The sequence below is a fragment of the Hemitrygon akajei genome, chromosome 26 (genome assembly GCF_048418815.1).
Source record: "Hemitrygon akajei chromosome 26, sHemAka1.3, whole genome shotgun sequence".
Taxonomy (NCBI): Eukaryota; Metazoa; Chordata; class Chondrichthyes; order Myliobatiformes; family Dasyatidae; genus Hemitrygon; species Hemitrygon akajei.
The window spans coordinates 14,420,743-14,434,257 of NC_133149.1; the positions used below are offsets into that span (position 1 = coordinate 14,420,743).

Consider the following 13,515-nt stretch of genomic DNA (forward strand, 5'->3'; position numbering starts at 1 on the left):
CATGCACCACTCATGCTGGCAGCTCATTCCACACTCCTGCGACCCGCTGAGTGAACACATTTCCCCTCACGTTCCCCTTAAACTTTTGACCTTTCGACCTTTCACACTGAACCTCTAAGTGTAGTCCCACCCCACCTCACTAAGGAAAAAACCTGCTTGCTTTACACTGTCTACATCCCCCATACTTTTTGTTTTCCCCTCTCAAATCTCCTCTCAATTTTCTACATTCCAAGGAATAAAGTCCTAACCTATTCAATATTTCCATATAACTCAGGACCTCCAGACCCGGCAACATCTTTGTAAATTTTCTCTGCACTCTTTCAACCATACTTACATCTTTCCTGAAGGTAGGTGACCAAACCTGCACACAATATTCTAAATTAGGTCTCACCAACGTCTTATACAACTTCAACATAACATCACATCTTCTGCACTCAGTACATTGATTTATGAAGGCAAATATGCCAAAAGCTTTATTTCCAACCCTTATCAACCTGTGATGCCATTTTCGATGAATTATGGACCTGTATTCCCAGATCCCTTTGTTCTACCGCACTCTTCAGTGCTCGACTGCTCACTGTGTAAGACCAACCATGGTTGGTCCTACCGAAGTGCAACACCTCGCACTTGTCTGCATTAAATTCCATCTGCCATTTTTCAGCCCATTTGTACAGCTGGTCCAGATCCCTCAGCAAGCCATGATCATCTTCCTCGCTGTCCACTACACCCCAATCTTGGTGTCATCCGTAAATTTGCTGATTCAGTTAACATCATCATCCAGATCATTGATATGCATGATAGACAACAACAGACCCAGCACCGATCCCTGCAGCACTCCACTAGTCACAGGCCTCCAGTCAGAGAGGCAACCCTTTACTATCCCTTCTCTGTTACCTGAAGCACTCTGATAATTCCGGTTCATTGCACATCACCCAATGCAGAACAGTTGATCCCCGAGTGTGCTCAACCACAAGCTGCTCTAAAAAGCTATCTTGTAGGCATTCTACAAACTCCCCCTTTTAGGATACAGCACCAACCTGATTTTCCCAATCTACTTGCAAATTGAAATCCCCAATGACCTGCATAACCTTGCCCTATCTCCCATTGTAATTTGTAGACCACATCTTTGCTGCTTTGAGGTCTGCATATAACTTCCATCAGAGTCTTTTCCCGCTTACAGTTTAACTCTGTCTAAAATGACTCTACACCTTCAGATCCCATCTTACCACCTTCTGATAATTTGAGTTAATCTTTTTTTAAACTAACAAAGCCACCTCTGCCTTACCTTCTGATACAATGTGTTTCCTTGCACATTAAGCTCCCAGCTATAATCTTCTTTCAGCCATGATTCAGTGATGCCCAAAACTTCATACATGCCAATCTGTAACTGTGCTATGATCATCTACCTTATTCCGTACACTGTGTGCATTCAAGTATAATACCTCCGGTCCTGTAATCATCACCCCTTTTGATTTTGTCCCCCTTTTACATTGCAACTCACCCTGTTGACTGCAATTGTCATCAACCTCTCTTTTCACTATTTTCACTACACACTACCTCTACTTGTCAGCCAACTACCCCATCCTCAGCCCTCTCACTCTGGTTCCCAACTCCCGGCCAAATTAGTTTAAACCCTCCCAAACAGCTCGAGCAAACCTGCCCGCAGGGATATTGGTTCCAGGTGTAACCTATCCCTTTTGTTCAGGTCGTACCTCCCCCAGAAGAGATCCCAATGATCCAGAAATCTGAACCCCTGCTCCCTCCCCCTGCACCAGATTCTCAGTCACGCATTCACCTACCAAATTATCCTATTATTACCCTCACTGGCACGTGGCACAGGCAGCAATCCAGGGATTACTACCCTGGAGGTTCTGTCTTTCAGCTTTCTACCTATCTTCCTAGTATCTCTCTTCAGGACCTCTTCACCTTTCCAACCTAGTCACTGGTGCCAATATGTACCAAGAATTATGGCTGCTCACCCTCATCATTGAGAATGCTGTTGACCTAATCTGAGACATCCCTGACCCTGGCACCTGAGAGGCAATATATCATCTGGGTGTCTCTATCACATCCACACAATCGTGTCTCTGTTTCTCTAACTATGGAATCTCTTATCACTACCACAGTCCTCTTCACCTCTCTTCTCTTCTGAGCCCCAGTACCAGACCCAGTGCCCGAGACCCACTCACTGCAGCTCCATCCGGGTAGGTCATCCCCCTCAACAGTATCCAAAGTGGTATACTTATTATTGAAGGGAATAGCCACAGGGGTCTGTGCACTGGACATCCATTTCCCTTTCCCTCTCCTGACGGTTACCCAGGTACCCGCCTCCTGCAATTTAGGGGTGACTACCTCCCAGCAGCTTCCATCTATCACTTCCTCGGTCTCCCATATGAACCGAAGGTCATCGAGCTGCAGCCTCCAGTTCCTTAACACGTTCTCTCAGGAGCTGTAGCTTGGTGCACCTGGTGCAGATATGGATATCTGAGAAGCTGGAGGTCTCCCAGAATTCCTACATCTCACACAAAGAACACAACATAGCTTCTGGTGGCATTCTCTTTGTGTCCAAACAGACAAGGAATGAAGAATAAAGAAGAAGAAATTTACCAGATCCTTACTTCATCCAAGCCTGATGAGCCAAAGCCACTCCAACACTGGCCCACTCACAAAATGGCTGCTGTGCTTGCCCCTGCCTTATTGTTATTTGCCATTGCTAATGAATCCTGTTCACTGTTTGGGTGCTTTCCAACTCTGAAAACTGCCGCGAAGCGCGACCTTTTTAAATCTACAGCCACATAATTAGGTTGAATCCCTCCTGCATCTTCTTGTACTCCCGCTTACTGATTGGGTGACGTCCAACTTCCCCATTCATATCACTACTCAGCACTATGCCAATTCCTTAACTAACAAAGGTTTAAATGTTTTGCTGCACATTGGTAACATTCCTACCTCAATCAACAGCATCAAACACAGATGTCTGCATGCCTTTCAGAGTTTAATCCTTTCAACAGTATGACTATTTTCACAAAATTATTTTGTAAAAGTTATCAACTATTTAAGATCTACTCCAACTTAAATTTACAGAGCCAGCACTAATGGAGTTAAATGCTTAGACACTTTGCAAAGTGAAGCCATACATTGAACAGTGAAAGATTACCAACTCTGGTAGATTACAGAAGATTTTAACTGTATCACTCACTTGGGATTTCATTTGTGCTGCTTTCTCGGGGTCCACAGTCATCACATGCTGGTAATGACGAAGAGTATGCTGCCGATCCTTCTGCTCTGCACGCACATAACGTTTCAGGGCCTGCAGGATGCGGTGAGGCTGCATTGGAAATATTTCAACATGTATCAATACTGTCATAAGCACATGATTAGATCCAGTATATTACTTTTGCTTTAAACTTCAATTCAATCACCCTCGTCTTTCTGGAATATCCACCTTGAGGAAGCTCTGCTCTTCTATCAGAACAGGCAATCAGTGTTTCTCATTTTCTGTCAAATCTGCAATTTCTTCCAGTTCTGCTAAAAAGCCAATATTCTCAAACTCTTAGTGTTTCTCTTTAAACATGCTGTTTCTGACCCAGTAGTTCAGCAGCTTTTGTTTCTATTATAACCATATGGTACTTTGTTTTGCTTGAAAGACTACCATAGTACAGTTCCAGTTGCTGGGACCGATGAACATATCCAAGTCTAATCAAATACTAGATTTCCAATCTCCCTCTCTTTGCATTTCTTAAGCAGTACTCTTTAAGTTCCTGAGAACTTTCAATTCTCTTTACCAATTTTTTGTTCAAATGCTGTAGAATTTTATAGATAAGTCATGTAATCTGAGTCCATCTTTAATAATTTTGAATCTCGAACATAGAACGGTACAGTACAGGCCCTTCAAACCATGATTTTGTGCCGAATTTAAATAGTAATTAACTGCCAAACTAAACTAATTCCTTCTGACTACACAATGCCATATCCCTCCATTCTCTGCACATCCGTGACCATCTACAAGCTTCCTTAGAGCCTGTGTTGCATTTGCCTCCAGGACCAGCCCTGTAGCACACTTTCTGTTTTTAAAGAAAATATTGGAAACCAAAGAAAAAATAGAGTCAAGTTAAAAAAAAAACGCTCAACACAGGTGCAGGGAAAGTGGGATGAAGACAGGGAGAGTCAATTCATTTTAAATTTGGAAAATGGGAGGGGGAGTGTTGCTGGTGGAATCAAGCTAATAAACTAGAAATTTTGGGGTAAGGACTTGGCAAATCATGGGAAAAAGAAAAAGAATGTCTTCATTTTAAGAGAAAAATGTCCGGATGGGGAAAATGAAAAAAATAAAAGTGGAGAAGAGAGAGGAATGAGAGAATGACAAAACATTTTTATGTACAAAAGTAACATAAAAGACTGAGTGATTTACAAAAGCATTGTGTAAGTTCCTTGACGTGCCCTGGATAAGAAGGCAGTATCAACAATCAAACCAAATAAATCACCTTGATACTGGAGAATTGACTCCTGCCGTGGACAGGATTCAGGATGAAAGCAAGATGAATGCCAAGGCTAGTATTACTATTTTTTGTTACATACAATGCACACATTCTGAATGGTAACATAAAGGACTTCATGCAATTGATTTACCATAATTGAAATTGAAGACATACAGTAATCTGACACAGCACAGTAAACAGGAAACAGTTTCATACAAACAAAATATAGAAGATAATGCTTGAAGTCTGTATGCTATGACTCGTTACATACTATGGACATTTAAAAACTGGATGATACTACTGAAAATGCATTAAATTTTACATTTTCTCTCTGGTAATCTAACTGAAACCAAACGACAGGTTATTGTGCACAGTATCTGCTAACTGAAATAGCTATATGTCCTCAATATTAAACTCAAATACTGTGCATTAAAAGTGAAAATACAGGAACTGGAACCATGATTATTCCCCTGAAGTAACCTGCACTGCTTCACCTGCAAACAAGCATACAGGTAAAATTATACTTTCATGGTTAATCCTTAGATGTTACAAACTTTACATTTTAATAGTCAAGCAATAAGTAATGAATCAGCTACACAGCCTGACTGATTAACTTCATGCCAAGAAAAATCAGCTTTATTAAATGAAAGATAAAAAGGCACATTGAGTCATTGCTGATACTAACACTTCATCTGTTCATCGACTATAGCTCAGCATTTAATACCATCATTCCCACAATCCTGATTGAGAAGTTGCAGACCCTGAGCCTCTGTACCTCCCTCTGCAATTGGATCCTCAACTTCCTAACCAGAAGACCACAATCTGTGCGGATTGGTGATAACATCTCCTCCTTGCTGACGATCATCACTGGCCCACCTCAGGGGTATGTGCTTAGCCCATTGCTCTACTCTATATACATAAACATGACTGTATGGCGAGGCATAGCTCAAATACCATCTATAAATTCGCTGATAATACAACCATTGTTGGTAGAATCTCAGGTGGTGACGAGAGGGCATACAGGAGTGAGATATGCCAACTAGTGGAGTGGTGCCGCAGCAACAACCTAGCACTCAATGTCAGTAAGACAAAAGAGCTGATTGTGGACTTCAGGAAGGGTAAGACGAAGGAACACATACCAATCCTCATAGAGGGATCAGAAGTGGAGAGAGTGAGCAGTTTTAAGTTCCTGGGTGTCAAGATCTCTGAGGATCTAACCTGGTCCCAACATATTGATGTAGTCATAAAGAAGGCAAGACAGCGACTATACTTCATTATGAGTTTGAAGAGATTTGGCATGTCAACAAATACACCCAAAAACTTCTATAGTTGTACCATGCATCACTGTCTGGTATGGAGGGGCTACTGCACAGGACTGAAAGAAGCTGCAGAAGGTTGTAAATCTAGTCAGCTCCATCTTGGGTACAAGCCTACAAAGTATCCAGGATATTTTCAGGGAGTGTTGTCTCAGAAAGGCAACGTCCATTATTAAGGACCTCCAGCACCCAGGGCATGCCCTTTTCTCACTGTTACCATCAGGTAGGAGGTACAGAAGCCTGAAGGGACACCCTCAGCGATTCAGGAACAGCTTCTTCCCCTCTGCCATCCGATTCCTAAATGGATATTGAATCTTTGGAAACTACCTCACTTTTTTTGAATATATAGTATTTCTGGTTTTGCATGTTTTTTTTCATTTTTTTTAATTAGTTTTTTCTATACATTTTACAAATTAAAAAACCCCAAATCACAGTAAGGAACATTGATACAGTGCAAAATTAAGCATACAATGACAATATGCTACAAAGGAAGAGAATTTAACAAAAAAGCACCTAAATTAAAGACAAGTAAACTTAGTATCCTCCCCAAGCCCCACAACACAAAAAAAAACTCCAGACCAACCACAACACAACATAGAGAATATAAATCAGGACAATCAAACTCCCAGACTGTGAATACACTTAGCAACAGAGGACAATAATGCCTACTACCAGAAAAAAAAGGGAGCTGAAAGCAAGGGACCGAAAAGGAAAAAAAAACCCTAGTCAAGAGGAAGGTTATGAAAGTACTCGATAAAAGGTCCCCAGACCTTATGGAACTTTAGATCCAAATTAAGAACTGAATAATGATTTTTTTCGAGGTCCAAGCAGGCCATAATGTCGTTAAACCATTGAGCATGGGTGGGCGGGGCAACATCTCTCCATCTAAGGAGGATCAAGCGTCTAGCCAGGAGAGAGGCAAAGGATAATATTCGGCATTTGGTCGGACTCAGACGTAAATCTGTCTCGCCCCAGAAACCGAACAGAGCAATTAAGGGGTTTGGTTCTAGGTGCTGATTCAGAATATACGATAACGTAGTGAAGACATCTTTCCAAAATTTCTCCAAGCTAGGACAGAACCAGTACATATGAATGAGAGAGGCCACACCCCTCTTGTATTTATCACAGAGCGGACTAATGTTAGGGTAGAATCGAGATAGTTTAGACATATGGGCTCTATGAACAATCTTAAACTGTAAAAGGCAATGGCGCGCACAAAGAGAGGTTGAGTTAACCGATTTGAGAATCGAGTCCCAGCTCTCATCAGATAAGGAGGTATTTAAATCCTGCTCCCAGGCCATTTTAATTTTATCTACAGGGGCCCGTCGTAAGCCTGCTAATTTATCTCAAATTATTGATATTAAACTTTTACCTAGTGGATTAATGGAAAGAAATAAGTCCATAGCATTTTTCGCAGGCATTTCAGGAAAGTTAGGAATTAAAGGAGCAATAAAGTGTCTAATTTGGAGATAGCTAAAAAAATGAGCATTGGGCAGATTGAACTTTACAGAGAGCTGCTGAAAGGAAGCGAAGCGATTATCAATGAAAAGATCTTCAAAATGTCTAATGCCCTTCTTATACCAAACATGGAATGGTGAATTGTACGTAGTAGGTAAGAAAAGGTGATTATGTACGACAGGGCTGGAAACGGAAAAACCATGGAAACCATAGAATTTCCTAAACTGAGCCCATATATGCAAAGTGTGTCTAACAAGAGGATTAGCTATTAATCTGGACAGACTACTAGGGAGTGCAGAGCCAAGAAGTGCAGAGATAGATAATTCCTTAGTGAAGCTCAACTCCATTGCCACCCAATTAGGGCACTCGAGTTGGCCATGGAAGAAAGACCAAAAGGTAGCACAACGTATATTAGCTGCCCAATAATATAAACGAAAGTTAGGTAAAGCCATGCCACCCTCTTTTTTAGATTTTTGGAGATGGATTTTATTAATTCTAGAGCGCTTATTCTTCCACAGATATGACAAAATAATAGAGTCTAAGGAATCAAAAAAAGATTTAGGAATAAAAATTGGGATAGATTGAAATAAGTATAAAAATTTGGGGAGAACATACATTTTAACAACATTAATACGACCTACCAAAGACATAGATAGAGGTGACCATTGTACCAGACTCTGTTTATAGTATATGAAAGATTGGCAAAGTTTTCACGAAAGAGATCTTTAAACTTCCTTGTGACTGTAATTCCAAGATAAGTAAATTGATTATGGACTACTTTAAAAGGGAGATCACGAAATGTTAGTTCTTGTGCTTCTTTATTAATTGGGAAAAGTTCACTCTTATGTAAATTAAGTTTATAGCCAGAGATCTGGCTAAACTGGTCAAGAAGTGAAAACATTAGAGGTAAGGATGTAGATGGATTTGAGAGAAAGAGTAATAAGTCATCAGCATAAAGAGAAACTTTATGCTCAACACCCCCTCTCCAAATCCCAGTCAATTCAGGACAATTTCGAAATGCTATCGCCAAAGGTTCCATAGCCAAATCAAAGAGAAAGGGACTTAAGAGGCATCCCTGACGGGTGCCACGTTTGAGATTAAATACCTGGGATTTCTGAAAATTAGTTAAAACAGAAGCAGTAGGACACAGGTACAGCAATTTGATCCAAGAGATGAAACTTTGACCGAGGTCAAATTTTTCTAAGACTGCAAAAAGGTAGTTCCACTCTATACGATCAAATGCTTTCTCCGCATCAAGGGAAATAACACATTCAGGAATCCCAGTTGGAGGTGAGTATAAGATATTAAATAAACGCCGAATGTTAAAAAAAGGGAGACGGTTTTTGATGAAACCTGATTGGTCATCAGAGATAATGGAGGGAATGACGGTTTCTAATCTATGAGCCAAAACTTTAGCTAAGATCTTTACATCAACACTGAGCAAAGAAATCGGCCTATACGAGGAACACTCTGTTGGGTCTTTGCCCTTTTTTAATAGAAGAATAATAGATGCCTCATTGAAAGAGGGTGGCAATTTGCCGTAATTAAACAAGTCAGATAATACTGAAAGTAACTGAGGAGAGAGAAGTGAAGAGAATGATTTATAAAACTCTACAGGGAACCCATCAGCTCCAGGAGATTTATCTGAGGACAGTGCAGAGATTGCAAAAGATATTTCTTCTGATGAAATAGGCGCATTAAGTTTGGCTTTAAAATCAGATGAAAGTGAGGGAATATTCAGATTCTTTAAAAATTGATCAACAGAGATATTGTCATTCAAAGATTCAGAGGAATAAAGCCGAGAATAAAAATTTTTAAATGCGTCATTAATTTCTAAATGGTCCGATGTAAAGTCTCCATTCTCCTTCCCAATCTTTGTAATATGTTGTTTGGCTTTGGAATGCCTCAGCTGATTGGCTAGAAATTTACCAGACTTATCCCCATGAATGTAAAAGCGACTCTTGCTTTCGAGAAAAGTTGGCGTTCGACAGGTTGAGTAGACAGAAGATTAAATTTAGTTTGGAGTTCAACCCGCTTCTTGTATAGTTCAGGGTTCTTAGTTTGAGCATATAGTTGATCCAATTCTTTAATCTGGTTAATGAGGTCTAATCGATCTGCACAGGATCTTCTGTTGAGATTTGCTGTGTAAGAGATTATTTGATCCCTCAGATATGCTTTCATGGCATCCCAGACAATCTGGGATGACATTTCAGGTGATGTATTAGTGTTAAAATAAAAGGTTATCTGATCCTTAATAAATTTTAGAAAATCATCATCCGATAATAAAGTTGAATCAAACCGCCAGTGTTTATTCCTCTGAGGGAGACCAGGAAAGTTCAGAGAGAGAGAGTAATTGGGGCATGGTCAGATATCAGTATACTCTGATAGTCACAAGAGTAGGCAAATGGAATAAGTTGGTTGTCGAGTAAGAAATAGTCAATTCTAGTGAAGGTATGGTGAACATGTGAAAAAAAAGAATAATCCCTCTCAGTAGGATGAAGGAAACGCCATATATCAGAGATACCAAAATTAGAGAGAAACGATTGGATAGCTAAGGCAGATTTAGTAGGTGATCTGGTAACAGAGGACGATCGATCCAGATTAGGATCTAACCAACAGTTGAAGTCACCACCCAGTATAAGAGAGTATGAGTTTAAGTCTGGTAGTGAGGAAAAAAAACGTTCAAAAAAGTTAACATCATCAAAGTTGGGGGCATACAGGTTTGCTAGTGCAACTTTAGTGTTATATAGTTTACCAGAAACAATAATAAAACGGCCATTTGTATCAGATATTTTATTATGGAGTTCAAAAGGAATATTTGAGTTAATAAGAATGGAAACTCCCCTAGCTTTAGCGGCAAAGGATGAGTGAAAATGCTGACCCGCCCACTTTGACAGAAGCCGGGAGTTATCAAAACAACGAATATGAGTTTCTTGAAGGAAAGCAATGTCAGCTTTGAGTTGTTTAATATGTGAGAATACCTTCCTCCTTTTAACAGGGTGATTCAATCCCTTTACATTCCAGCTCACGAATTTAAGTGCACTAGCCATCATCAATTACTAATGCATAAAAGGCAGCAGGCATATAAAAAGTCAAGCTATACAGTAGCAGTCTGGGAGCAGAAATGTAAACATAGATTCGTAAAATCAAAACATAAACATGTCCTGAGCAATAAAGAAAAACAATAAATACAGTGAGTGATGTTGGAACTGGAAAAGTCACCCCACCCACACAACCCAAAACTAGACGGCTACCAAAAAAAGCAGCTAGCTCTACCAAAAAAATTAACCCAAATACAACTTCCAGATCTGTGTCATTAACAGCAGTTCCGTATAAATACTATAGCAAATAGTGACTAGTTTATGCACTAGAAAACATAACTACAAATTGGAACATCTTCTGCAGAAATATAAAACTTAATACAGAGAAAATCGGAAAAAAAACAAAACTAACCTACCCGCGAAAAATTATGGAAGAATAAAGTAAGAGAAAGGGGGGGAAAAAAGGGAGGAAGGGGAAAATTATAAATTCAAAAAAAGAAAAAATTAAACTGCAATTAAAAATCAGCAATTAAACTGTGAACCAACAAACAGGGAGGCCTTCAATAAAGACTTCAAACCTCCAAAACAAGTTAGAGTCAGTTGTAGAACTCTATAGATAAAGTTATACAAGAATAAAATAGATTACACAAGTACTATTTAAACGTCCATAGGGAAACATTAAGCACAGAATGTCTATTTAAAAAAGACACACCAAATCCAGGGAGAGATTGTCAACAGCCCTTAGAGTTTCAATGAATAATGTCTGAGTGATTCAAGTAAAGTCTGAGTCCAGAAAAAGTAATTTTACTACGAGAAGTACTTATCCACCATTTTAGGAGGTCCGATCAGGTTCCGAAGATGACTGGATAGCCGGAAGACTTGCAACAAATGCCTCAGCCTCCTTCACTGACTTAAGCCACTTATATTTTCCAGTATTAAGCTTGATTCGTAAATCGGCAGGATTGCGAAAAGAGGGTTTAAAACCACGATCATAAAGCACTTTCATTACGCCTTTAAACTCTGCGCGCATCTTTAAGGTCTGGGGTGCAAAATCTTCCACAAAGCGAATGATTGTATTTTGGAAAGAAAATGTACCTCTGCGACGTGCCTCCATAATCAGACGGTGTTTTACCTGGTATTGATGAAAGTACAAAATTACCGGTCGTGGGCGGGAGCCCAGAATTCCGGGGGGAATGTAGACCCTGTGTGCCCTTTCGAGCTCAGGCGGGTTCGGAAGCAAGTCTTTCCCGAATATCTCACAGAGAAACTCGGCGAAAAACTTCACGGTTGATCCTTGTTGGGTGGCCTCTGGCAACCCAAGAATTCGGAGGTTACAGCGTCTGCTGCGATTTTCGAGATCCACCATTTTGGAAAGGAGTTTGTTAGATTTTTCCTCTAGGCTGGAACAGAGAGTCTCCAAGTATCGAACACGACTTTCTAAATCTTCAGAAGTCGAATCGATGCGAGATAAGTGTTCAGCATGTTTGTCCACTCTATCGTTGATCCAATCCAGTTTGGCTTCCAGCTGTTTGAAAACGGTTCTAAATTCCTTTAAAATATTGTCTCGGAGCTGTTCGAGCGCAGCGAGAGTCTCAGCCGAGAGAGCCGGAGCTTCCTTTCTCCCGGATTTAGAACTCTTGCTAGACATTGTAAGGTAGATGTGTTCACAGGCAAGTAAAAGAAACCAAAAAAGTTCCTAACTAAGGTTTAAAAAAATGGAGACATTTAGTGCAAAGATAGCGACAATAACGGAACAAAAGTTCGGAGCAGCTAAGCAATCGCCATCTTACCGGAAGTCCTTGCATGTTTTTTAATCTATTCAATATATGTAATTGATTTACTTGTTTATTTATTATTACTTTTTTTTTCTCTGCTAATTTAACAAATTTCACATCAGATGCTGGTGATAATAAACCTGATTCTGATTCATCTTCCAAGTTCAATTAGGATTGAGAACAATCAGTACTCACTCGTGGTGGATCTGTCTGCAGTGCAGATAGATAATTCTCTAAAGCAATACGTCTACGATCATTCAGCAAAGCCTCAACACGAGCAAGATGAGTTTCAACCAACTGTAGCTTCTCGGTGGCTGCTACTTCCTCCACAGCTGCAACCATGTTCTGGAAATGCTGAGTAAAAAGGGGTAATCACCATATTGCAGAGCATATCCCCTTACCAAAGAGCTAATCACTTCCACACAAAACAATATTCAGACACAAACATTCAATACAAACCCAAAAGTAGTTAGAACATATCAATTGCAGAAAGGGCACAATCACCATCTTCCATTGATAGTTTAATAATTAAATGACCACATAATCTATAACTCAGTGGCAGCAGTTACAGTTCAGAATCATAAACAATTGGATTTGAAATTGACTTGACAGATTAAACCATCGATCCACGCTGATAATGCCAAATACATTTATGAGAAACTGCTGCAGTTAGAGGTTCAGAGTTTCAGCTAATGTGTTGAACAGGAGCATCAACTGCTCTTGCAGCTGGCACAGAGTGGACTTGGGAATACTGACTCCGTGAAGTCACATTGTTTTAAGTTAAATATGAATTAGCTCAATTCTTACTGAACACCACTTCTACAAAATGCTATTACTCGATAAGATGCTGAAGGCCTGAAAGAATTTAATAATTCCTTAGACACTACCTCTGCTAGATAGTAAGAGAACCAACAGTCAAAGTAAAGTTGTTCATTGAACCTCCTCTTCATCAATCAAAAGTTGTGAATCAGTGAGATACTTTAATCCACAGTGGTAGCACACTACTACAATTTGTCCTTATGATCTAGTTTATCCCTTATTCTAAAAAGACCATCGAACAGGAGTGTAGAAGGCCACAAAGCAGCAGGCAAAAAGTACCTAAAATGAGTTGATAATATGGTTAAGCTATTAAATACATTCTAAACAACAGAAGCAGTTTGCTAAAGATGAGCTCAGACAATCCAACATTTCACTAAATACCAATCATACAGCCAATACAAATGAATTTGATGGGATTAGACAAAAACTCTCCATGAACGAGTCAAAACCAGCAACAAGGAAGATGGTGAGTTGTTGGGGAGACAGCCCCAGGACAACTTCTCATGGCATTGTCCAAGGTTCCACAAGAAAATAAGAACTAAGAACAGGGAGGGGGCCATTTGGGGCCACAAGACTATTCTATCATTCAATAAAATCATGGCCAATCCAATTTTCCATGACCACTTTC

The 13,515-nt window shown here is 39.9% G+C and overlaps 1 protein-coding gene across 5 annotated transcripts in view; it reads right to left on the minus strand.

The window, feature by feature from the left end:
- The window catches only part of aplp2 (amyloid beta (A4) precursor-like protein 2), a 139,699-nt gene that overhangs the window by 46,280 nt on the left and 79,904 nt on the right, over positions 1–13,515 (minus strand). For all 5 annotated transcript variants that reach the window (XM_073029601.1, XM_073029604.1, XM_073029602.1 and 2 more), the window contains exons 9-10: positions 12,264–12,422; positions 3,200–3,328 (exon numbers count right to left, since the gene is read on the minus strand). In XM_073029601.1, the coding sequence (XP_072885702.1) occupies positions 3,200–3,328; positions 12,264–12,422 (288 nt within the window). The remainder of the gene's footprint in view (positions 1–3,199; positions 3,329–12,263; positions 12,423–13,515) is intronic.